The 27,920-nt window shown below is 43.1% G+C and overlaps 1 protein-coding gene across 2 annotated transcripts in view; it reads right to left on the bottom strand.

Annotated features, from left to right (window-relative positions):
* Positions 1-27,920, bottom strand: part of TULP3 (TUB like protein 3) — an 84,426-nt gene that overhangs the window by 35,196 nt on the left and 21,310 nt on the right. Inside the window, exons 2-3 of one of the 2 annotated variants that reach the window (XM_038394808.2) lie at positions 18,457-18,546; positions 11,833-11,884 (exon numbers count right to left, since the gene is read on the bottom strand). In XM_038394808.2, coding sequence (XP_038250736.1) covers positions 11,833-11,884; positions 18,457-18,546 — 142 coding nt within the window. Of the gene's footprint in view, positions 1-75; positions 352-11,832; positions 11,885-18,456; positions 18,547-27,920 lie in introns of those variants that run through there. The other variant, XM_043514484.1, reaches the window with a different exon arrangement.

Raw genomic sequence — 27,920 nt, 5'->3', positions numbered from 1 at the left:
CCCTGTTCCCTTGTGCCTATGCATTACAATGTGATAGAGTCTTCAATTACACTGTGTAACAGGTTAAACACTCACCTCCACAGCGCCTCCTACTGGTTGCCTCAGGAATTAGCTCCTCAGCCTCAGAGCACCTCCTGCTGGCCTGTGTCTCTCCTGCCTCAGGCCTCGTGTCCCTCCCAGACCCCAGTGCCCTTTACCTTGGGGTTCTGCCCACAGCAGTATCCCCACGCTCTGGGTCTCCTCTCCCAGCGGAACCCCCAACCCTCTATACCCACCTTGCCTCAGTGGCTACTGCCAGTCATCATCTAGCCCCCATTCTGTGGGGCAAACTGCAACCTGTAATGGCCACTCATCACTGGCAAGGGGGTTGGACCTGCTGGCTTTCTTGGTCCAGCTGGGGGACTTGCCAGGCCAGAGCTCCCCAGGTCTCCCTGCCCTTCCCCAGCACTGTTTTGCTTCAGGTACCTCATGCTCCCAGGCAGCTAGGTCCTTCCCACTCCAAGAACGGAGTAAGACTGACCAGCTCTTCCCTTAGCCCTTGTCTCAGGGCCAGCTTGGGTTGGCCTGATTGGGTGTGGCCACAGCTGTGCCTGCTCTTATCCCCTTTTCTAAATGGGTCCCAGCCACAACCCTCTCCAAGGGCTGCTTTTAACCCCTGCTCTCCTGGAGTGGGCAGCCTCCCCACTACACACTGCCACATACTATTTCTCAAATCTTTGACCAGAACTCACTCTTCCAACTGACATTACTATTGCAGTCAGTGATATTGTGATTCAGCAAAGCAAGTCAGGACTTGCACAGGAAATGGACTTTCTGATAGGAGCGGGCATCCCCAGAGGAGAACTCACAACTGACAGCTCCCAGACACTGGGGGCCATGGATAGGACAAGAAGGAGTAGGAGTTACAGGGGAAGTCAAGGGTGTTTCAATCATTCGTGTTGAGCTAACTGAATGACAGAGAACTGGATATACCAAGTGAACTCATTCCTTGTGATACAAAGCTGAATGACAAACTTAACCACAGTCAAATGAACTATGAATCCTAGGGCTTGGCTTCACTTGCAAGTTAGAGCGCATTAAATCAGTCCCGGGTGCTCTAACTCCCAAGGTGTCCACACTGGCAAGGCACTTAGAGCACCTGGACTCTGCAGCTGGAGCACTCCTGGTAATCCACCTCCACGAAAAGCATAAAGCTTGCTGCACCCTGGCTGAAATGCCCAGGCATCAGTCTGAACAAGGTGTTACATTACTGCGCTGTGACTGGCCTCCAGAAATGTCCCATAATCCCCTGAAGTCAAGTGGCCACTCTTGTCATTGTTTTGAACTCGGCTGCAGGCATGCAGATATGCCCTTTCAAAGCTCCGTTTCTGACAGCCGGCTGCTTATCTGCTCCGGAACAAAGCAACCACCACTGTGGAATGCTGCTGCTGCGCGTGTGCGTGCGTGCGTGCGTGCGTGAGAGAGAGAGAGGCGGAATGGGCGGGTCTGCTCCTGTCTGAAATTACAAGACAGCATGCTGACACACTCTTTCCCCCCAAAAACCCACTCTCTCCCTCCACATACAATCAACACATTCCCTGTCACACTCCACCCCCCCATTTGAAAAGCATGCTGCAGCCACTTGCATGCTGGGATAGCTATCACAATGCACTGCTCTCTGTGGTGTTGCAAGAGCTGCTAATGTGGCCACACCAGTGCGCTTGCAGCTGACAGTGTAAACACATGACAGCATTTTCCGTGCTGTGGTCACCGAAGGCTGGTTTAACTCCCAGAGTTCTACATCTGCAAGTGTAGCCATGCCCTGAGTGTCAACATATATAACCCTGTCACTTGTGATGTCATAACAAGTGATAAAGGAAACAAGTTCTAACTTAATGAATTAGGGTAAGACGCTGCTGGACACGTGTGTAACTGTGAAGAGAACTACACTTGGTACGGAGAGTTACAAGATCTGTGAAGGAAAGTGGAGAATCAGATTTTAGTACACTGTAGCTCATCACTAAGCCAAATGGGATGTTCTACATGTGTACAAGTCACTTGCACAAAAGGCAGATCATCCCTGTGTGCTCATTAGTAACCCTAAGAGCAATCTGAAGGTTGTTCTCACTGATGATAGCCTGCACTTCTCAGTCTCCACATTCTCCTTAAAGTAAGTGGACACCTGGAGGCAGGTGTCCTTCTATCATCATTCCCCTCCGAACCTGTGAAGCTACCCTCTCTCTTTTTGTCTCTAATGATGGCTCTTTCCCTGCGTGTATTCTCAATTGCAAAGCTCAGTTCTTGGCCCTTTGCTCTTTTTTATCTCTTATGACAACTTTCCTCAGAAGGTCTCGAGTGTGCACACTGTTTTTTTAATTGCATGATAACATATGAAGGCTAGATTGCATGTGCTGGTTTATTATCCTAGCACTCTTCATGAGCGCTACCGCACATGAGCTGGTTTGCTGTTGTAGTTGGCATTCCTGAGAGATGGGCTACATGGGTTACAGTTATTCTATTATTATTTGTGACAGTCATGTTCTCTAGGCTGGTTTGTTACTGGGTTATTTCTGAGACCTGTGCTGTCCAAGTTAGTTTGTTATTGTAACATTACACACAAAGGATAGCCTGAACATTAAAAATATATTTTATAAGTATTAAAATATTGGTTTGGAAGAAGAAACAACATACATAAGAATTAGAGAAACTTTGAAAATACAAATTGAAGGTCAAATTTACCCTACTGACTGGTAATCAGACCCTTTACCAGAAATTCCGGTCTGCTGGTTCTGCAGTTTTACAAAAATATATAACCAGGTTCAGATCACAGACCATACCAGTATATTATTACAGGACTAAAAAAATCCAAAATATATTCCATAATCATCCAAGAGCAGGAGGGAAGGAAATATGAGGAAAATAAATGTCAGGGAGTAAGACAGCAAGAGTCAACAACACATTATCCTCAAAATAAATATGAGAATCTGTCATTAACATTTCCCTTATCTGACAGACAGACAGAAGAGGAGAAGGGAAGCAAGAGAGACATTATACATGCAGTAAGAATATACCCAGTTACTATAGGCATTGGAGACTGAATCTAGGGGCCAGTATCTGATACCAGTAAACTAACTCTCTAAGAGCAACCTGACTGATTCTTCTACTAGGCCAGGTTTTTTTAAAGCATTTTAGTGTTTGCTGGCATAGAAGTTTATTTCCATCTTAGGCCTAGTCTATACTTAAAATTTAGGTCAACACAGGAACAGTGCTCAGAGTTGTGAAAAATCCAAACCCCTCAGTGTAGACATGGTTAGGTTGACAGAAGAAAGCTTCCATTGACCCAGCTACCACCACTTGTGGAGGTGGAGTTACTGCAGTGATGGGAAAACCTCTTCTATCGCTGCAGTGTGCGGCTATATGATGGTGCTACACTGCATAATTATGGCACCGTAGCCATGCTGTTGTAGCGCCCGTAGTGTAGACATGGCCTTAGTACAGTACAATTCTGTTTTAACGAAGAGTTTATGGTACACATCAAAACTTTGAGAAAACAGGGAGTTTGGATACATGGGACAGTATTTCATCATGCACACCTTCATTTAACAGAAACTTTTGGTTAACCAGAAGGTAGAAAAAATGGAATAGTAAGATCATTTGTTTTAAAAGGGTTTCTCTCTATTTAGGGATGCATCCGATGAAGTGAGCTGTAGCTCACGAAAGCTTATGCTCAAATAAATTTGTTAGTCTCTAAGGTGCCACAAGTACTCCTTCTCTATTTCTGTGTTTGATTAAGGCACGGAAAATGTGTTGCCACACTTATTTAAGTAGGCTTAGCAGAATTCTTTGTTTAATAATTTTGATAGAGAGTATCAATATTTATTTTTAAGCACTGTTTTAGATTTTGAATCTCTTTAAATTTTCACAGTTGTGAAATTATGGGGGAGGAGAGGTCAGACAATAATTATTTCATGACAGTATATGTTAAGATTTCAAACATTAAAGCTACCTAAATGATGCCTCTGCTTCAGCTGCACTAAACGCTAGCGTAACACCGCATTTTATACACATTAAGGTAGAGACTGTAGTAAATTCTCAAGCAGCATTTCTCTTCCTTTGCCTATCTTTAAATGTAGATGATTATAGATGGAAATATTTTTTCATCAGTTTGAGTGTGTATGGTAAAATCAATATTTACTAATAAAAATCTAATTCCCCCAACCAGACATTTAAGGCTGCTAGAATGAAGTTCACTTTGTTTGAACAAGATGGCGTAACAACTTTATAATCAACATTGCTAAGTGTTCTTTTAAAAATTCTCCTACACTGATGTGATGTCCAAATAATAGAAATAGATTTTGTTTACTTTTGGCTAATATCCAATTCCTTCTTCCATCCCTGTATTATAATGGAGATTAATGTACTTCTGGGAAAAGACACTGGAGCACTATGCTCCATTTGTCCCCTATAAGATAATGAAAGGACCCTGGCTATCATGATGCATTTGACACTTTGGGAACATTACACATTAAAAACTTTCCATGACATTTTACTTTCAGGCTACACAGGAATCCTGAAAATTCAGAACACTGTGAACACAGGAAACAAAATAATAACACTAAGTCTATCAAATTTCCAGCAAGCTGCCCAGGGTGTTAGGACCATCAGATCTAGCATAACACAGCAGACCAATGGGCCATCCAGTTTGGTTTTCTGTGCCTTAGGGGAAGACATAAAACCCCTAATAAAGCACTTGAGTGTGCAATACTACACCATTTATGTATTAATCATCATCATTTTTATTGTATCCACAAATGTGCTAGGCACATCACAGAAAGCATATAAAAGGCAGATCTCTGTTGTAGAAAAAGTTGCTTCCTGAGCTTCATCTGGTTAACTGTTTAGGCCATGAATAATGTGGCTTAACAGATCTTGCAGTGTTTATCCCAGCTATTTATAGAAATTAAAGATGAAAAAAGCCTGTTTAGTGTGTGGTGCACAATATACACCTCTACCCCGATATAACGCAGTCTTAGGAAGCCAAAAAATCTTACCGCGTTATAGGTGAAACCGTGAGATACTGAACTTGCTTTGGCCACGAGATTTCCGTTATTAATAGTCACTTCCCGCCCCCTGACTGACCCCTCAAAACCCCCGACCCATCCAACCCCCCCCCCCCCGCTCCCTGTCCCCTGACTGCCCCGACCCCATCCACACCTCCGCCCCCGACAGACCCCCCGGGAATCCATGCCCTATCCAATGCCCCCGTTCCCTGTCTCCTGACCACCCCACCCCCAGAACCTCTAAACCATCCAACCTTCACTGCTCCCTGTCCCCTGACTGACCCCCGAGACCCTCTGCCCCTTATCCAACCCCTTGGCCCTGGCCCGGCACCCTTAACACACCGCTCAGAGCGGTGTGTCGGAGCCAGACGCGCTGATCTGCCCCCCAGAGCGCTGCTTTACCGCATTATATCTGATTTCGTGTTCTATCGGGTCACGTTATATCGGGGTATATGACCAGCATGGGGCCTGTCACAGTGTCACTTGCAACCTGCTGCTTGCCTCTCTCTTTCTGCAGAATTTAACCTTCCATTTATTAAAAAAAAGACTAAAATTTTCAGAAGCGTTTAAAGATAAAAATTTGAATCTACATGTACATACCTAAATAAGAGGTCTAATTACCAGCACTGCTGGGCACCCGCAGCTCTAACAGACTGAATTTTCAAAATTTGTCACAAGTCTCTAGCCACTATAATTTTGCGGAGAACCTTCTGAATGCAAACCAATACAGTTCTCTTTAAATGTGTCTGCAAAGAGCCTAAAACAGAACCTCAGAGAGCTATGAACTACTCCCATTCATCTACTGAGGTTAGCCCCATTGCCTAACAAGGTCAAATGACATGTAGTATTGTACTCTCTTTTATTTTAGAAGAAAGATCCAAAGTAAGTACTCTATCCAGTGTTGTTGGTTAATTATACATTATTTATAGAACCTATAGAGGGAGAAATCCTGATCGGTCTGAGTGGTACAACCAAAGACCTAAACTCTTCCACGGACTTCTTTAGGCCTTGTCTATACTGGCAAGTTTCTGCACAGCAATGCAGCTTTCTGCACTGTAACTCCCGAGCTGCACACACTGCCAAGCCATTTAGTGCACAGAAACTGCGCAGTTGCAGCACTGTAAAAAAACCACCCTGACAAGAGGCAGACGGCTTTCTGCGCCGGGGGTACAGCGCTGCGGTGCCAGTATAGACACCCTGGTCGATTAGAGCGCTGTGATTGGCCTCCAGGAGGTGTCCCACAACGCCTGTTCTCACCTCTCTGGTCATCAGTTTGAACTCTACTGCCCTGCCCTCAGGTGACCAACCATGAGTCCCATGCCTTAAATTCCTTGGGAATTTTGAAAGTCCCCTTCCTGTTTGCTTGGTGACGTGTACAGTGGTCTCAGCGCATCTCTCCAGCACAATGCCGAGCTACTGGACCTCATCAGCATTTGGGGAGAGGAGGCTGTCCAGTCCCAGCTGTGCTCCAGCCATAGGAATTACGATACCTATGGACAGATTTCACAATACATGACAGAAAAGGGCCATGACCAGGACACACTGCAGTGCAAGGTCAAAGCGAAGGAACTGCAGAATGCTTACCACAAGGCACGGGAGGCAAACTGCCACGTCGGTGCTGCGCCCACGAGCTGCCAGTCCTACAAAGAGCTGGATGTGATACTCAGTGGCGATCCCACCTCCACTGCAAAGGCCACTGTGGAGACTTCCGTGGCTCACGTGCCAGTTGAGAGTGGGCAGAGTCAGGAGAAGGAAATCTTAGACGAGGATGTGGGGGGGAGACAGGGGACCCAGAGGCAGAGGATGACTCGGAGGTCAGAGATGCATGCAGCCAGGAGCCCTTCTCTACCCCGGAGAGGGCTAGCCAGTCACAGCAGTCGGAGCTTGGCGAAGTGCGAACAGGAGAGGAGACCCCTGGTAAGTGGCTTTGATTTTGGGAATCGCTGAAGCAAGTTGTTGGGGGCAGGAGGGTTGCAGAAAGTAGGCTTGTGTCTGTAAGATGCGCGTACCGCCATATGCCTAGTCTGAATGGCAGAACAGGGTGTTGATTGACTCCCTCACTTCACAGGAATCTGTTTCAGAGATCTCCATAAAACTCTCATGGTGATACTGGGCAAGCTGCTGTCGTAGGTTCTTTGGCAGAGCTGCTTTGTTTCTTGCCCCATTAAGGGTAACTTTCCCGCGCCACTCTGTGCGTGTGTGTGTGTGGGGGGGCATTGCTGCACACAGGCGAGCCGCATAAAGCCCAGGATGGAAGCCGCAGTCTTGGAGAAGACTCTCCCTTGATTCCCTGCTCATTCTCAGCAGCGAGATAACTTTCATAATGAACACAGCCTGTGGAAAATGTGGGGACAGTAATGATTATAAGGCCCCCCCTACAGTGCTGGCTCTCCCCAAGAGCCACGTGCACTATGGTCCTGGAACACTGATTTCCCCTGTGGTTACTCATCATTTTGGGGGTCTTGTGGCTCATGTGTGCTTGCCTCAGGTCAGCCAGTTAGTGACAGGTATGTGAATTGAAAAGGAGTAGACTAACACTGCTGCTACTCTGAAACCTGTCAGGTATGTGAATAGTGGCTGTGTTTTAAATCACTGAATCAGTGGTCTGGGTGTTGCAAACAATACTACTTCTGTCAAATGTTGCATTTTGGTTTCACAGAGATGACCTTGGGAGCCCAGCCTCCCTTTGTTATCGCCAGCTGAACGGCTGCACAGAATTAGAAAGCAGCCACAAAAAACTAAAGAGGACTTTCTGCGTGATGTCATGATGCACCGTGCGGCCGAAAAACAAGAATTGAAGGAGTACCAGGACAGTGAGAAGAGGGACCGAAAGGACAACGTGGCACACCAGAACGCAGCCACGGAGCGTCTCTTAAACGTTACGGAGCACCAAGCAGAAATGCTCCAGGCACTACTAGCACAGCAAACAGAGCAGCTCTGCACCCACCCTCCCCTGCAGCTACTGTTGCAAAACTCTTTCCCATGCGCCCCCCAGACACCAGCAACACACTCTTATCAACCTCCTGGCTCCAGTCTGTACCTGCAGCATTCTACTCCTCCCCCATCAGAGTCCAGCACTGCAGACTCCCAATACTCACTGCACTCAACACCCGTCCCTCTGCAGTTTGGCACTGTACTCCAAAGGACAAAGTTGCATATGATACCTGGATATACACAAATCTTTAACTGTCCCGAGACCCCACCTTGTCCTAGGACCCTCCCATACCCCATCCCTCACAGTGCTGATGTGTTTTTTGTGTCTCTCTCTCTCTCCTCTGGTTGCTGTCTTTTATCAAAGAATTGTTTTAGTTTGAAAGCAATCTTTTTATTCCAGTAATTGAAAGTAAACAGAACCCTGCAAAGCAGCAGACAATTTTCTTAAACCTTCACAGTGCATTGTCTGCACCAATCACAATCACCTCCTAGCATAACAAACACTGCACTCCCGAACATAGCAACAAATATTAGTGGCTTTCAGATTCAAATTGCTGCCTCAAGGCATCCCTGATCCTTGTGGCCCTGTGCTGCACCCCTCTAATCGCCCCGGTCTCTGGTTGTTCAAATTCAGCCTCCAGGCACTGAGCCTTAGCAGTCCAGCCCTGAGTGAAGCTTTCACCCTTCCCTTCACAAATATTATGGAGCGTACAGCACGTGGCTATAAGCATAGGAATATTGTCATCGGCCAGGTCCAGCCTCCCATATAAGCAGTGCCAGCGGGTCTTTAAACTGCCAAAAGCACACTCAACAGTCATTCTGCACTTGCTCAGCATGTTGTTGAACCACTTCTTGCTTCTCTCAAGGTGCCCAGTACATGGCTTCATAAGTCAAGGCATAAAGGGGTAGGTGGGGTCTCCCAGGATCACAATGGGCATTTCGATTTCCCTATAGAGAGAAGGGTCTGGGTAGAAAGTCTCTGCTTGCAGCTTCCTGAACAGGCCAGTGTTCCAAAAGATGCGTGCATCAGGCACCTTTCCGGACCAGCCCGCGTTAATGTCCGTGAAACATCCACGGTGATCCACAAGTGCCTGGAGAACCATTGAGAAATACCCCTTGCGATTAATGTACTCCATGGCTAGGTGGTTTGGTGCCAGAATTGGAATGTGCGTGCCATCTATTGCCCCTCCGCAGTTAGGGAACCCCATTTGTGTAAAGCCATCCACAATCTCACGCACATTGCCCACAGACATGGTATTTCGGAGCAGGATGCGATTAATGGCCCTGCAAACTTCCATCAACACAAGTCCAACGGTCTACTTTCCTACTCCGAACTGGTTAGCAACCGATCGGTAGGAGTCTGGAGTAGCCAGCTTCCACAGTGCAATCGCCACGCGCTTCTCCGACGACAGGGCAGCTCTCATTCTCGTATCCTTGCGCTGCAGGGTTGGGGCGAGCTCATCACACAGTCCCATGAATGTGGCTTTCCTCATCCAAAAGTTCTGCAGCCACTGCTCATCATCCCAGACGTGCATGATGATGTGACCCCACCACACAGTGCTTGTTTCCCAAGCCCAAAAGCGGTATTCCACTGTGGTCAGCATCTTCGTGAATGCCACAAGCAATCTCATGTTGGAGCTACTACAGGTGGTGAGATCAATGTCAAACTCGTGACATGTTAGTAAGAGCAAGCAGCATATTGGTCAAAAGTGCGAGATGCATTCCTGCAGACCAAAGAGGTAGAGCACGCAGTACACAAACTGTTGAAAGATGGCGCCAAATGCAGATGGAAGCACAGGGACTGCTGGGATGCAAACCAGTGCATCACAGAGCATTGGGAAAGGACCCAGGATGCCCTGTGACCCCCTCCGCCTTCCCACAACTCTTAGCGGCAGAAGAGAAAGAGATGCTCTGTGGGATAGCTGCTCAGAGTGCACCACTCCGAATACCGATGCAAGTGCAGCACGTGTGAATACGCTACTGTGCAGGCAGCTGACAGCGTGAACATACAACACTGGTTTCCCTTCAGTGCTCTCTGAGTGGCAATGTAACTGCCGGTGCTGTAACTCTGCCAGTCTAGACATACCCTTAGATGAGGCCATGCATACCTACACAGAAACAACATATCTGATCCTAGAGACAAAGGGTAGAACACACTTCAATGGTTGGAAGCTGAAGCAAGACAAATTCAGACTAGAAATAAGGCACAAATATCTAAATGAGGGCAGTTAACCACTAGAACAGCTCACCAAAGATTGTGGCAGATTCTTCATCACTTGGGAGTCTTTAAATCAAGACTGGATGTCTTTTTATAATATATGCTTCTAGTGCAACCAGGCGTTATTGCATTCTGGGTGATGCTCTAAGCCTTGTGTTAGGAAGTGAGATTAGATCATCAAAATGGATTTCTTTGGCCTCAAAAATATATGAGCCCAGTGGCGGATTAGCCACTGTGCCTATGGGACCCATGCCCAGGGGCCCTGGCCAATTGGGGGGACCCCATTAAAATCCGCCACCAAATGGCGGAAACCCAGAGCCCCAGAAGCGCTGGGTGGGGCAGGGGAAGCCCCAATGCCCTGATCCCTGTGGCAATGCCGGGTGGAAGGGGAAAGCCCCCACATTCTGACCCAGCTCCCTAGCAGAAGCACCATGTGGGTGAGAAAGTCCCCCCACCCCGCCCCTGCTCCCTGGCAGAAGTGCCAGGCAAAGCCCCAGTGCCCGGACCCAGCTGCAGCCTGGGACTGGAGGCGCTTTCACTCCCTGCCGTGGCCTAAGGGTTGGAGGAGCTCTCACTCCTTGCCCACCCAGGGCCACGACGGGGAGGACAGAGCTTCTCCAGTCTTTGGGGTGCAGAAAGAAGCAAATGGGTGGGGGAGTGGAATGGGGTGGAACAGAATGGGGCCATGGGTAGGGCTGTAGGCGGAAGGGGTGGGGAGCAGCCCCGCCACATGCTCTGGCTGAGGACCCCACCAAACCTTAATCCGCCTCTATATGAACCTATACTCATCTTAAATTTCACAGGGCAGAATAGTAAGGATGAATGTGTTTATCTAAGTGCCCTAATGGGTATGGTGGTCTGGGCATTCAGCAAGTTGTGTATCAATCAGCTGTTTGGAAAGAGATACAATTCCTGCTCTTCTGCCAAATCAAATGCTAAGCCAAAAATGGGTTGTATTTAGAAAAAGAAAAAGATAGAAAGTTGCTGGCAGTCGCTCTTTCTACTGTTTAGAGAGTATTTTTCTTTCTGCTTTGATGTTTAAACTGGATAATTCCCTATAGAGATTAGTTCTCCTCCTCTCTTTTGATCCACTCAGTCTTGTGATGAATGAATCCTAATGAAATGAATAAAAACACTTGCAGGAGACACAAAATATCAAGAAAATCAAAACAAAAACTGCGGCAAGCTTGACCCCTAAACTAATGATAACCAGAAAATCCTTGAAGGCAAATGGTAGCGATTTGTTCTAATCTGTCTCTATCCATCATTCCAAGCATTTATATCACATGCATCACCCTGTCTTTGTTTTACTCTACACATGGTCTCACATGCAATAGGAGATGCTCTGTTCCTTTTGCAGTTGTTTCCACCAGTGCAAAGTGGGTGTAAAATGCTGTTGTTTTATACCCACTTTTTACTGGTGTAAAGACTATATAAAGCACAGCAGTGAATCAGGTGCATCCAAGAGGCACAATGTGGGGAAGAAAGAAGTGCAAACATTTGCCTCTCCTTCCCTATCGGAACAAAGCAGCAGCAAACTCAGACTCAATGTAAAATGTGGTTGTAAATTCCTGGAGACTGATGTTTTGCCCATTCTCCTATAGTGACAGTTGTCTGCCTCTGCACTGCCAATTCACTTACCTGGTTCTCTAGTTTCAGCTGTCGCAATTTCACACTTTCATCTTCAAAAATACTGTGAAAAGGAAAGAGAAAAAAACCTTATTATTATTATTATTAGGAAAAATCATTTGCATAGCACTGTAAGTGTATGTGGTGCTCTATAGAGTAAGACATGGTTCCAGAACAAACAAGTTTATAAATTAACTGTCAGCCCACAATATACTGTGAGACCCAGTTACAACAGCCCTTTGATATGTTTAAAAACCTCACTTTTATAGTGCAGTTTAGACAAGACTAAGCTATGTATTAACCACGTTCTTGAAGCAATACTGAAGCAACTTTCAATACTGAACAATTTAATTGGCTGAGTCATGAGCCAATTTGCTGCTTCAATGCTTAACACTTCAAAGCAATTCACTGTGGTCCTGGTTCTCCCACAAATATATACATCTCAGAGTTCTGCACTCACTGGCTCCTCAATCCAGCTCTTTCCTCTTTGTGGATTGCTCAGGATCACTAATCATGATACGCAAAAGATTGTATTTACCCAGTTTTGATATGAATTTGACCTGATGTATAAAAATTGATGATTTCAGTACTGAAATGTTCTATAGTTAGGTGATGTTGTGGTTGGCATTAGGAATTTGCTACCCACTGATATTTTAATAGGCAATAACATTGTAGCCATGTCTAAGCACGTTAATGTTATAGGCAGGTCCTAGGGAAAGTATGGGTCTAATGCACCTGCTTTGTCTGTAGCCAGTGAGGAAGGCTGTGAAAGGGAAGGGAAATCCTAGCCTTTTTCTGCTGAGAATAGCAGCTTGCCTTCTGAGAAGCAATCTGAAAGTTCTTCTATTGTGCCAGAATCTGCTCTGAGCTTAAGTGAAACACACAAAGAATTTCTCTTAGTGATCAATGGCTCAATGTCTAGTTGACAGCCAGTATCAAGCAGAGTGCCCCAGGGGTCAGTCCTGGGGCCCATTTTGTTCAACATCTTCATTAATGATCTGGAAGATAGGATGGATTCCACCCTCAGGAAGTTTGCGGATGACACTAAACTTGGGGGAAGAGATAGATAAGCTGGAGGGTAGGGATAGGGTCCAGAGTGACCTAGACAAATTGGAGGATTGGGCCAAAAGAAATCTGATGAGGTTCAACAAGGACAAATGCAGATGGAAGAATCCCATGCATTACTACAGGCTGGGGACTGACTGGCTAAGCAGCAGTTCTGCAAAAAAAGAACCTGGAGATTACAGTGGAAGAGAAGCTGGATATGAGTCAGCAGTGTGCCCTTGTTGCCAAGAAGGCTAACGGCATATTGGGCTGCATTAGTAGGAGCAATGCCACCAGATGGAGGGGAGTGATTATTCCCCTCTATTCAGCACCGGTGAGGCCACATCTGGAGTATTGCCTCCAGTTTCGAGCCCCCCACTACAGAAAGGATGTGGACAAATTGGAGAGTGTCATCTAATCATATTTTAATGAACTTAGTCTGAGGGTTATCTGTGTTTAATTGCTTTTTATTTTGTCACATTTCCTATTTCTGTAATTTACCAATAAAACATTTGAGAAATCCTCACTTAGGTCAACGACTATGGACTGATAATAGCCTCAGATAGAAAGTGAATCCTGAGCTCAGTAGCTGCAGAGCAGGAATAGGCAGCATCTTGAGTACAAAATTGAGGGCATGGAGAAGGTTGTGATGACTATCCAGAAAAGTAGCACAAAAGAGCCAGTCAGGGACATTATAGGCACAGAGAGGGACAAATGACCTGAAGGATACTTGCTATGGTTATAGTAACAGATTTAGGCTCTCTGTTGAAGGATGCACACAATTTAAACAACTGATATTTTTGTAACACATTTGCTGAATACAGCAAGATATGCAGTAGCTGCCATGTGGAAATCCAGTGGGTGATGAAGACTTGGCATGCTCACATACAGAACACACTAGTGATAGAAAAGGTTACCTCTGGCATGGACAAAACACACACTGGTTCGAAGCTGTAAAATAGGACTGAGTGAACTTGTCAGCGCTAAAGTTTTACATTGTTTTATTTTTGAATGCAGGTTTCTTTTGTACATAATTCTACATTTGTTAGTTCAACTTTCATGATAAAGAGATTGCATGACAGTACTTGTATGAGGTGAACTGAAAAATACTATTTCTTTTGTTTTTTACCGCACAAATATTTGTAATAAAAAATAAAATATAAAGTGAGCACTGTACACTTTACATTCTATGTTTTAACTGAATAATTTGAAAATATAGAAAACATCCAAACATATTTAAATAAATAGTATTTTATTGTTTAACAATGCAATTAATCATGTGATTAATTTTTTTAATTGTGCGATTAATCACGATTAATTTTTTAATCGCTTGACAGCCCTAATAAAAATACAAAAGCATCAGAGCACACTATTATTGAAATATTGCTTACTTTCTTATTTTGTCTGTATGAAATTTTAGTGTGTACTGATATCGCTAGTGCTTTTTATGTAGCGTATTGTAAAACTAGGCAACTATCCAGATGAGTTACTGTACCCCCTGGAAGATCTCAGCTTACCCCCAGGGTGTATGTATCCCTAGTTGAGAACCACTATATTAGATTATTAGATAAAGGTCACTTTTCCATTTCTCACACACACACCCCCACCTTTTCTTTTTTTATATTGTCTTAAGTAATTATTTTTATTTAAAAAATAGCAGTGTGGACACAAACTAACATTGTGTTTGCGCTCTTCATGGCTTCTTTGTGATGGAAAAATGCAACCTCGAAAGATTTGTGTTTGTTTTTTATGTTAGACATATGAGATCCCAACTTTTATTTTTAGCTGGATAATGCTGCCAGTGAAGAATAGGGAATGATCTCTCTGAGCTGCAATTATCCCAATTTTTCAATGGGGATCAAAATCATTTTTAATTATGTTGTTTGTGTCTACTTTGGAACAAAACCTATGTTAAGTGAAAACTTTATAGCTATGTTTGAAGACTGGAACAGCACCATTACTGCAGAATAGACTAGCCCTCACATTCAACACTCCTCATTACTTAATTAAGGTTGGAAATGATAACAGTCAGGATCAATCTATTGTGATGTCTCCATTCTGGTCCTCCAATGATGATTCAAGTCCTTCAATAACAAGATGAAAGTCAGGATCTGATTTTCCTTACGTAGAAGGCATGCAAAAAACCAAGTGTGATGGAGGTGGGTGGGTGGGTATTCCAACATCTTCCACCCCTCTTCCCCCGGTATGGAAGGAAGAAACAAAAAGAAAAAAACTTTAACAAGTCATCTTTTTGAATCATAAAGTACAGGAACAATTTTGTCTCCTTTTCAGATCACCTTTAACAGATTAAGAGCACTTCTGTGAAAAGGACTTGCAGTGATGAAGCCCAGCAATCCTTTCCCATCACAGAAAGAGGAATCCACATGAATCATAGAAGAGGGCAGGGGGTATCAGAGCATCTATATGGTAAATTTAAAAAAGTCTCACTTTTTATTTACCCCATCCCTTGACTCTTTCCCACTCCCTGGTTGTCTGGAAAGTCCAACACAACAGTCAGGAAAACAGAGCTTCCTTGTTCCTTTCCTACACTAACTTTTTCTCTTAGTAGCTCCAATGGATAAACTGCTGATACTAATCTAACAGAAAAAGACTATGTGGAGGCATTGCCACATAATCAGTGAGGAATGCGAGCAGTGCACTAATTCAGCCCCTGGCTCAACCAGTTTCAAAAGGGAATCCTTCCAACCAAATCCACAGAAACAACATATTCAAATGCTCCTCTGACATATCAGTGCACAAGTACTGCACTGCACAAATCATACCTTATTGCACATAACACTCCTGTCTGCAGTAAGAGCAATTAAACATCTATTGGAAATTAGGAAAACAACAAATCTGCCCTGAATACAAGAGTATGGTCTAGAAAGCAATTCCTAGCTTAGCCCATGGTACTTGTGACATGCAGTATTCAGAGTAACTTCCCCTCCCCAACCCTCTGCAACACAGCACACGCTATATTCACTCCAAATCCCTCATCCATACTGTGGTCACTGGTGTGTCCCAATCACACCACAAAGAAACTGCCCCCAACGACTCCTTTCTTCAGTTTCACTATATTCAAGGAACCCCCTCTAACTGCCCTATGAGCTGAATGATGCCTCCGGGTCTGGAGAAGGTGGGCAATAATCTAAGGTGTAGAATGGAAGTGGAGACCAAGAATAACCATGGACACCAAGTAGGCATGGAGTTAACAACTGGATAAAAATGCAGAATGCACGTTTTACTAAACGGCATATTAAAGTGTGGTTGGACATTAAAAATGAGAAAAACAGCAAAATGGTGGGATTCCATGTTGTCTTCCTCACTGCCTTCCAGGTCAATTATGCTCCAATGATAAGTAAGAAGTTTTTCTTTTTCATTGCTAATGCCAAAACCTCCAGCTGAAATCAGAGCCCAGCCTGCTTTTTACATCATTACCAGATATAAAAATTTTGCAATAAGAATTTGGATGATAAATTTGTTGATAATGGATGAAGTATAATATGAAATCAATTGCTCTTTCATAGCCATTCTTGGTATACATACTTAACTGTAACATATATAACTCCCAGACTCAACACCCATTAAGTAAGATGTCATTTATACATAACCAAGTAGTATTCTAAAATTAAAGTATTACAACATACACATGTATATTCCCAGCTGTTTTTTTAAAAAAAAGGGAAATAGTGTATTATTTTGAAAACAGTATGTGATTATGTAATTAGAGACTGTGTTATACATATGCAAGAAAAGGCAGAGATAACATTCCACATTCAATTTTAACTTTGAAATTTGTTGACTTCTGAGTAGTTGACCATGCAATAAAATAGTCTCTAAATGTAGGGATATTTAATGGAATTACATACTATTTGTCAAACTGTACAATATACAATACAAACTGGAATATCTAACGCAACCTTCCATACAATAAACATTCTTATGTATTTTGCTATGCTACTCAGTTAAGATTGTCACTGAATATTTGATTTCATTAAGATTTATAGATTTTAAAGGCCAGAAGGACCATTATGATCAATTAGTCCAATGTCCTGCACAACACATGCCATAGAATTTCACCCAGGATTTCCAGCAGCAAGCCCAATAACTTGTGGGGCCTGGAGACTGATCTTGGTGGAGGATTTTCAACTGGAATTCACTTCTCACTTTGGTCCCCCAAGTCTATGTGTAGAGCATAAAGTCCTTGAGTTTTTGCCTGATTGGGGGTAAGTTCATCGAAGGTGGGAAGATGGTTGTGCATGGATACTGTTCAACACAAGCACTTTTATACTGCACACAGCTCCCTGAGAGAATTGGGTGATGCAGTTTTATAAACAGAAAAATAAAGAAAGAATTACCCTCTTGCTTTGCTCAGAAGGAATAAAATTTACAACGTTTAGTAATAACATGCCATCTTTTAGATAGGAAATGTAATTTGGCCCCGAAAGCCGTTACACAAAACTTACACATGTTCTAGTAAGTGCTTTATATTATATACTGATACAAGACATTTCAAATACACTTATCTTGAATTTGAAAATTTATTCACAATTCTCTAGGGCACTTACCTTCAACCAAAGAGATGGACTGAATGATGATGTTTCTTTTTTACCTTTAATTACTACAATTCTATGAATAAAATAATCTTCACAAAACAATGGGGTATAGACATTCCTTGATGCAGAGTAATTTTACAGTGGATATTTGGGATCATGTTTATCACCTCAGTGATTTGAGTCTAAGCAGAATCATGAAACATCTTCATAGTTAGAACGGTAACTAACTTTTTAAATCATCCAGTACTTCCTGGGGCCAAGAGGTAGGCAAAGCAGTTCCTGATAGGAGTCATGTCTGAGGCAGAAGCCTGTGACAGGGTGCTCTTAGATCTATAATTGTGCCCTTTTGAAACCAGCACCCTAGGTCACTTAAAACACCCAGAGCACTGGGTGTAGTTAGAGTAGGAAGGGCTTAGGTAGTTTGGGTTTGGAAGGGATCATTTGCAGCTGTAGGGAGCCAGATGAGTTTATGAGGTAATTAGCTCACCAGCTGGATAGCTCTGAGAAGCAAGCAAGCAGTATAAAAGGCTGAGCCAGGGAGGAAGAAGGGGGCTCCACATAATTGCTGCTGTGTTGTGATGTACCTGGAACATAAACAGCAATAACAACATCTGATGGCGGTACCCTGGTGGACTGTGTGTGCTGCGTAATTCAGAGAGAGCCTACCAGCTTGGGTTTCCAGGAGCTGAAGGGGGAGCCTATTCACAGCCCTTTACTCATCATTGCAAAAAGATCTAAATAACCTGCTGGCTTCCCCTTCCCTTTGGGGGAAAGACCAATACATAAGTGAGAGACTCTGCATAAAATCTAGCTTCAGAATAATCTTAAACTCTTTTAAAATGCAGTAAATGGCAACAAGAATTTTGACGTTTTCTAACAAAGGACCCCCAAGACCTTCTGTTTTTGAATCAATATCAATACAGATTTTTCATATTGGTCACATCTAAATGAATGAATTTATGCATGCATGCATTATGAATGTATTTATTGGAATTAGGGTGGGGTGCACTAGGAATATTCTCCTAATCAACTTCACCTGCCCACACTTTTGTTTGTCTGGCTGCTGAGCTCCTTGAGGTCAGGAACACCACGCATTTCTTCTCTTGTCACTACGGTGTCCAAGCACCTAAAGGGACAGGTAGAGTATAAAGCCTGTTTTAGGCACAGAAAATCAGTGCAAAAAACCTGATTTAATCAAACCTATACAGAAATTGTGTGCAGACAAATCCCAAGAAGATAAAAAATCAGTTCTCTTTCTCTCCCTTTGGCCACGTTCCATCATCATGGTTGTGAGCTGAAAGAGCTGCGAACAGAGGAGACACAGAGGGATTTTGCCTGGGGGGAGTTCCCACAGAGTTTTTTTCCTTTCAGGTTTCTGTGAGCAATAAATACAACATCTGAAGAGGCTCTTAGAAGGAAGACAATATGGATAGTGAACAATCAGCTGTTGTGACCTGCACAGTATGTGTACCATGTTTCTCTTTCTCCCAGAGGATAGAAGCGACTTCATCTGTATGAAGTGCAAACTGGTCTCTATATTGGAAGAGAAGGTTAAAGGACTAGAGACCCAAGTATCAACCCTGTGTTACATTAGAGAAAATGAAGACTTTCTGGATAGAAGTCAGCGTTTGGTACTGCAGGCACAGCATACTGAAAAATCAGAGAGGGCAGTGCAGAACGGGGAAGAAAATTGGTAACATGTGACCTCCAGAAGAAAGAGGAGAACCCATGTATCCCCAAAGCACATAGAGGTAAGAAACTGTTTTCAGGCTCTCTGCACAGGTATTACGGTGAAGAATGGTTTGGAAGAGTCATCTGAGGGAAGGGATCAGGAGACCCCATCGACCGGAAGGCATGGGATGCATTGTCCTAGGGATGGGGGTTCCACAACCACCTCTCCCAAGAGGAGGAGACGGGTGGTGATGGTCAGAAACTCCCTCCTAAGGGGGACGGAGTCATCCATCTGCCATCCAGACCAGGAAATTCGAGAAGTGTGCTGCTTGTCTGGAGCTAGAATTCAGGATGTGACGGAGTGTCTGCCAAGACTGATCGAGACCTCGTACCACTACCCTTTCCTACTTCTCCACATGGGCACCAATGATACTGCCAAAAATGATCTTGAGCAGGTCACTGCAGACTATGTGGCTCTGGGAAGAAGGATAAAGGAGCTTGAGACAAGTCATGTTCTCGTCCATCCTCCCTGTTGAAGAAAAAGGCCAAGGTAGGGACCATCCATTTGTGGAAGTAAATGCATGGTTGCACAGGTAGTGTCTGAGAGAAGACTTTGTATTCTTCGACCATGGGATGTTGTTCCAGGAAGAAGGATTGCTAGGAAGAGATGGGATCCACCTAATGAAGAGAGGGAAGAGCATCTTCGCAGGTAGGCTTGCCAATCTAGTGAGAGGTTTCAGAGTAGCAGCCGAGTTAGTCTGTATTCGCAAAAAGAAAAGGAGTACTTGTGGCACCTTAGAGACTAACAAATTTATTTGAGCATAAGCTTTCATATGCATCCGATGAAGTGAGCTGTAGCTCACGAAAGCTTATGCTCAAATAAATTTGTTAGTCTTTAAGGTGCCACAAGTACTCCTTTTCTTTTAACTTAGTGAGGAGGACTTTAAACTAGGTTCACCTGGGGATGGAGACCTAAGCCCTGAGGTAAGTGGGGAAGTGGGATACCAGGAGGAAACACAAGGAGGAGGATGCAACAGGGGAGGCCTCCTGATTCATACTGAGAAAGTAGGGCAATCGGCTAGTTATCTTAGATGCCTGTACACGAATGCAAGAAGCATAGGAAGCAAACAGAAAGAATTGGAAGTCCTGGCACAGTCAAGAAACTATGATGTGATTGGAATAACAGAGACTTGGTGGGGTAACTCACATGACTGGAGCACTGTAAGGGATGGGTATAAATTCTTCAGGAAGGAAAGGCGGGAGAGAAAAGATGGAGGAGTGGCACTGTATGTAAGAGAGCAGTATGATTGCTCAGAGCTCCAATAGAAAACTGGAAAAAAGCCTCGAGAGTCTTTGGGTTAAGTTTAGAGGCAAAATCAACAAGGGTGATGTCGTGGTGGGTGTCTGCTATAGACCACCAGACCGGGGGATGAGGTAGACGAGGCTTTCTTCGGACAACCAACAGAAGTTTCCAGATCACAGACCCTGGTTTTCATGGGGGACTTCAATCACCCTGACATCTGCTGGGAGAGCAATACAGCAGTGCACAGACAATCCAGGAAGTTTTTGGAGAGTGTTGGGAACAACTTCCTGGTGCAAGTGCTGTAGGAACCAACTAAGGACTATGATTCTCTTGACCTGCTGCTCACAAACAGGGGAGAATTGGTAGAGGAAGCAGAAGTGGTGGCAACCTGGGCAGCAGTGATTATGAGATGGACAAGTTCAAGATTCTGACAAAAGGAAGAAAGGAGAGCAGCAGAATACAAACCCTGGACTTCAGTAAAACAGACTTTGACTCTCTCAGGGAATGGATGGGCAGGATCCCCTGGGAGGCTAATATGAGGAGGAAAGGAGTCCAGGAGCGCTGGCTGTATTTTAAAGAAGCCTTATTGAAGGCGTAGGAACAAACCATTCCGATGTACAGAAATACCAGCAAATATGGCAGGCGACCAGCTTTGCTTAACAAAGAAATCTTCAGTGATCTTAAATACAAAAAAGAAGCTTACAAGTAGTGGAAACTTGGACAGGTGACTAGGGAGGAGTATAAAAACATTGCTCAAGCATGCAGGGGTATAATCAGGAAGGTCAAAACCCAACTGGAGTTGCAGCTAGCAACGGATGTGAAGGGTAACAAAAAGGGTTTCTACGGGTATGTTAGCAACAAGAAGGTGGTCAGGGAAAGTGTGGGACCCTTACTGAATGGGGGAGGCAACCCAGTGAGAGATTATATGGAAAAAGCTGACCTACTCAATGTTTTTTTTGCCCTGGTCTTCACAGACAAGGTCAGCTCGCAGATTGCTGCACTGGGCAATGCAGCATGGGGAAGAGGTGAGCAGCCCTCAGTGCTGAAAGAACAGGTTAATGACTATTTAGAAAAGCTGGACATGCACAAGTCCATGGGGCTGGATCTAATGCATCCAAAGGTGCTGAGGGAGTTGGCTGATGTGATTGCAAAGCCACTGGCTATTATCTCTGAAAACTCATGGCAACTGGGGGAGGTCCTGAACGATTGGAAAAAGGCAAATATAGAGCCCATCTTTAAAAAAGGGAAGAAGGAGAATCTGGGGAACTAAGACCCATCAGCCTCATCTCAGTCCCCGGAAAAATCATGGAGCATGTCCTCAAGGAATCCATTTTGAAACACTTGGAGGAGAGGAAGGTGATCAGGAATAATCAACATGGATTCACCAAGGGAAAGTCATGCCTGTCCAACCTGATTGCCTTCTATGATGAGATAACTGGTCTGTGGGTACTAGGAAAGCGGTGGACGTGATATACTTGACTTTAGCAAAGCTTTTGATATGGTCTCCCACAGTATTCTTCCAGCAAGTTAAAGAATTATGGAATGGATGAATGGACTATAAAGTGGACAGAAAGCTGGCTAGATCGATGGGCTCAACGGATAGTGATCAACGGCTCGATGTCTAGTTGGCAGCTGGTATCAAGCAGAGTGCACCAGGGGTCAGTCCCGGGACAGGTTTTGTTCAACATCTTCATTAATGATCTTGAGATAATGATATTGCACCCTCATCAAGTTCATGGATGACACTAAGCTGGGGGGAGAGGTAGATACACTGGAAGGTAGGGATAGGGTCCAGAGTGACCTAGACAAATTGGAGGATTGGGCCAAAAGAAATCTGATGAGGTTCAACAAGGACAAGTGCAGAGTAATGCACTTCTATAGGCTGGAGACTGACTGGTTAAGCGGCAGTTCTGCAGAAAAGGACCTGGGGATTACAGTGGATGAGAAGCTGGATATGAGTCAACAGTGTGCCATTGTTGCCAAGAAGGCTAACGGCAAACTGGGCTGTATTATTAGTAAGAGCATTGCCAGCAGATCGAGGGAAGTGATTATTCCCCTCTATTCGGCACTGGTGAGGCACATCTGGAATATTGCATCCAGTTTCATGGGCCCCAGTACAGAAAGGATGTGGACAAATGACAGAAAGTCCAGTGGAGGGCAATGAAAATTATTTGGGGGCTAGGGTACATGATTTATGAGGAGAGGCTGAGGGAACTGGGCTTATTTAGTCTGCAGAAGAGAAGAGTGAGGGGGGATTTGATAGCAGCCTTCAACTACCTGAAGGGGGGTTCTGAAGAGGATGGATCTAGGCTCAGTGGTGTTCTCAGTGGTGGCAGATGACAGAACAAGGAGCAATGGTCTCAAGTTGCAGTGCGGGAGGTCTAGGTTGGATATTAGGAAAAACTATTTCACTAGGAGGGTGGTGAAGCACTGGAATGGGTTACCTAGGGAAGTGGCGGAATCTCCGTCCTTAGAGGTTTTTAAGGCCAGGCTTGACAAAGACCTGGCTGGGATGATTTAGTTGGCATGGTCCTGCTTTGAGCAGGGGGTTGGACTAGATGACCTCCTGAGGTCTCTTTCAACCCTAATCTTCTATGATCATAAGATGATGTGATGCCACATCATATGCGGTTGATACTAGTGAAGAGAGCAACTAAATCTCTTGAGCTTCTCTCTCCTATCTTGATCTATTTTCACTACGGCACATAAAGACTACAATTTTTTTTTTTTATAAATTAGTACTATATCAAATCAATGTAGAACATAATAAATGCATTAAAAACTGGTTCAGTGATAGATCACAAAAACTAATTGTATCTGTGTAATCACATTCAATGGAGGTGTTCCTAGTGGAGTTCTGCAAGGATCTTTTTCTGGCCCAATATTATTCAATATATTTATCAATGATCTGGAAGAAAATATGAAATCATTGCTGGTAAAATGAGTAGTCGACAAAAATTGGGGAAATGGTAAATAATTATTGGGACTATTGTATTAGTTATACAAACCTATCTAAATTGTTTAATAAGATGGGCTCTTATGAACAACATTTGTATTTGTCTGTATTCTTTGTCATAAGGGACAAAGAATGCAGGTTACACCTAGAAGATGGGGGACTGTATCCTGGAATGTAGCAATACTGAAAAGGATTTAGGAGTTATAAAGAATATCCAATTAAAAAGATTTCCCAATAGCATTCTGTAGCTAATAGTCTAATGCAATCCTGAATATATAAGCAGCAGAATATCAAGCCAGAATAGGTAGATGGTATTACCACTGAATATGTAGTTAGTGAGATCATTACTGAAACGTTATGTCCACTTCAAAAGGGATTGTGGAAAAATTGAACAGGGTTCAGAAAAGAACTACAATAATGATTTAAAATTTAGAAAGCATGCCTCATAGCAAGATACTTAAGAAGCTCATTCTAGTTTATTCAAGAGAAAATTAAAGAGTTGGCTTAATCCTGTTCTACAAGTACTTATGTAGGCAAGAGATTTTGAATAGCTCTTTAATCTAACAGAACAAAGGCATAACAAGATCCAATAGCTGGAAGTGGAAGCTAGACAAATTCAGACTAGCAATGAGGTTAAAAACTTTTAACTGTGAGGATTAATGGCTACTGGAATACCTTAATTAAGGATGTGGTGGATTCTCTGTCTCTTGAAGTCTTTAAATCAAAACTAAGTATTTTTATGCTGAAAGGTATTAATGGCTGCCATCAAGCATGGCTGATCTATAAACAATTACATACTGATTAAAGCTGCTAGGTTTGCTAAAATTAACAGAAGGAACAATTAAATATCTCTTTGTGTAGTGATATCTGAAACAGTATGAGGCTACCACCCAAGGTTGTGGGCTGCATGACAAGCTAAGCAGAGCTAAACTGTGTGGGCTCAGAGTTTTCCCTGGGACTGATTACAAACACAGGGACTAGGGGATTGATTTAATATAGCTATGTAAGGCAGAAAGCCAGCAGAAACTGAGAGAAGCAGTTGTGAGAGTGGCCCTAAAACAGGACTTTGTGTTTATTCCTTGCAAATAAAACAGGATTGCAATTAGGATTTCTCTTAACTGAAAAAACACAGCCCAAATACTGGCTAACCACTTGGGCCAAAATGGCAACACTAGTTCTATAATATCTGGTATAATTCAAACATAAATTATAGGTTTGCTGCAGAAATTACTGAGTGAGGGTATATGGCCTGTGTTATGCAGAAGATCAGACTAGCTAGATAATTATAATGCCTCCTCCCCTGGCCTTAAAAATCTATGAATTTATTAAATGAGAGGTCAAATAATAATAATAATAATAATAATGGTTTCTCTTGTTTTTTTTAGCTTATTTATTTTGTGCACTTGATAGCACTCATGTATATTTTCACAGTTTCCTCTGTATAATCAGAAAGGGGAATTCAGGTGAGATGTCACTTAACGCATTTTAAAACCAATTAGATTTTGAGTTGAAAAGTGACTAGATTTCAAAATTGACTGTGTCCTGTTACATATTAATTCAACAAACTGGATCAGTCTGTCACGTAAATTCTTGTCTGTCCTGGCCCCACTGACACATCCTGTCTGTCCTGGCACCACTGACACATCCTTCAATTTTGATGGGAATGTGAACTGGGCTGTTGACTGGTAAACTCTTTTATTTGTCTCCACTGTGAGTGCTATTTGTTTTACAGAAATCCCAGGGCACCTTAATATAGTTCCACTTTTCTCTGCACGGAAAATTAAAGCTCCTACGATCCCATGGCACACTCCTGTCATAAAAGCACTGTCACTTCAGGAATCTCACAGCAAGCGTTACCACAGCACTGCTTATCTCTTTCCGGGGCATCAAATTAGAGGTCATATTAATTATATTGTACCATTATACAAGGCACTGGTGAGACCTCACCTAGAATACTGTGTGCAGTTCTGGTCTCCCATGTTTAAAAAGGATGAATTCAAACTGGAGCAGGTACAGAGAAGGGCTACTAGGATGATCCGAGGAATGGAAAACTTGTCTTATGAAAGGAGACTTAAGGAGCTTGGCTTGTTTAGCCTAACTAAAAGAAGGTTGCGGGGAGATATGATTGCTCTCTATAAATATATCAGAGGGATAAATACAGGAAAGGGAGAGGAATTATTTCAGCTCAGCACCAATGTGGACACAAGAACAAATGGGTATAAACTGGCCACCAGGAAGTTTAGACTTGAAATTAGACGAAGGTTTCTAACCATCAGAGGAGTGAAGTTTTGGAATAGCCTTCCAAGAGAAGCAGTGGGGGCAAAAGATCTATCTGGCTTTAAGATTCTACTCGATAAGTTTATGGAGGAGATGGTATGATGGGATAATGGGATTTTGGTAAGTAATTGATCTTTAAATATTCAGGGTACCTAGGCCTAATCCCCTGAGATGGGATATTAGATGGATGGGATCTGAGTTACCCAGGAAAGAATTTTCTGTAGTATCTGGCTGGTGAATCTTGCCCATATGCACAGCGTTTAGCTGATCACCATATTTGGGGTCGGGAAGGAATTTTCCTCCAGGGCAGATTGGAAGAGGCCCTGGAGGTTTTTCGCCTTCCTCTGTAGCATGGGGCACGGGTCACTTGAGGGAGGATTCTCTGCTCCTTGAAGTCTTTAAGCACGATTTGAGGACTTCAATAGCTCAGACATAGGTGAGGTTTTTCGTAGGAGTGGGTGGGTGAGATTCTGTGGCCTGTGTTGTGCAGGAGGTCGGGCTAGATGATCAGAATGGTCCCTTCTGACCTTAGTATCTATGAATTAATGTCGCACCAGCAGTTACACCTCCTTGAGCAATAAACACAGCATTCAATGGGAATCAGAGAATAAGAGTAATAAGCTGGATGTGGGTTGTCTATTAGAGTTTACTTTTAGTCAGCATAGAAGCACAAACAAAAGCAACTCCAATAAATAAAGAGCTGAGTTAACTAACAGGAATAGGTCATCTGTCCTATTACCTCAACTCTCCATGATGTTACATATTTAATAATATGATCTTATTTGCGACTTACTGTATTTATTTGATACCAGCATAAGACAATTGCATCTGTAGAGATATTTAAACAAAGTTTTAACAAAAATAAACAATACTTTTAATCATAAGTGTTTTACAAATGTTTCTTCACAATACCCATGACTAATCTCAGCAAGGCGGTATCTCAAACTGTAAAACCTATTAGTTTACAATATGATTGATGTAATTTTACTAATTCACTCTTGGGAAGATGTGCAGTACTTGCAGCAAGAGTGGGAAGTGTCAGATCTTCTCCCAGAACTAAAACAACTCTCTCATTGGCAGATGCAGGATATTCTCAACACGATCATATTTAGATGGATTGCCACAAAGCATTCTACATAATCAGTTCTGTACAGACCCAGATTATGGAACTGCACACCTATTTTTAAACACTGTAAACTGAGGTTGAACCAGCATTTTAATTACAGATCTTTGCTTTCAAGCAGTTATATATCAAGAACAAATTTCAGCCTGGGGCTTGGATTTTACAGAGACCAGACTCTTTCCCCAATTAAATAAAAGGGGGTTTTTGCCATAAACTCTTGTGGGAGAAGGCCCAGAATCTAGAGCTGGTAGAAGACCCTTTTACAAAGATTTTGCAAAATTTGTTTGGTTATTTGAGCCATCAGAACTGTTACAAATTACAATTACAAAAGATTTTTGGCTACAATACATTTTTTTTCTTTTTTTTAAAAACAAATATTTCAGGCTATCATTTTGTACTGGAGACTCAGCTACTTAACATATTTGGGGGACAGGGAACAAACTCTGACTAGATTTAATTTTAAAAACACAATTCCAAAGGTACCACAATATTGTAAAACAGTTCTTGGCAATGATTTAGTGTTTGGTTGTGTTCCAGGCATACCTCAGGTCACACCTAACAGAACCTAGTTAAAATATTAAAGTTTTTTTCCCCCATTAGAAAAACAAACATAGAAAATCTTAAAATCAGGGATCAGACTGGAGGAAAAGGTGTGATATTCTACTTATGCTTCACCCAAAAATCTCAAAGTGGCTGCATGTTTCTACTATGATGATCATTAATGAAACAGGTAACAACACTGACAGAGTTGTCATGATTAGGCTCTTATAGCTGCTTCTTTTCCCATCTATCTGCAGATTCAGTAAGAATACTACACCATGCTGTCACATTAAGTTAGTTTCTCAGGAGCCGTAAGGGCTAGAAGCTACGCCTTACCTATGCAGAGTGCAGTAGCTTACCAAAATCAGTTTAAAAATCTATTCAGTTAAACTTGTGAATTTTTCTAAAACAAAGCCCAAAATGGCCACCAGCAAGTACTAGCTCCATCAAACCTCTGATTAAGGAAACAGAATACAATACTGTAATAAGATAATAAACAAAATATGCAAAATGTGCATGTGTCAAGGTTCCTTCCCCACTCTGAACTCTAGGGTACAGATGTGGGGACCTACATGAAAAACCCCCTAAGCTTATTTTTATCAGCTTAGGTTAAAACTTCCCCAAGGTACA

The sequence above is a fragment of the Dermochelys coriacea genome, chromosome 1, assembly GCF_009764565.3.
Source record: "Dermochelys coriacea isolate rDerCor1 chromosome 1, rDerCor1.pri.v4, whole genome shotgun sequence".
Taxonomy (NCBI): domain Eukaryota; kingdom Metazoa; phylum Chordata; order Testudines; family Dermochelyidae; genus Dermochelys; species Dermochelys coriacea.
The sequence above is the reverse complement of the archived record's forward strand: the minus strand, read 5'-3'. Positions and strand labels throughout refer to the sequence as shown.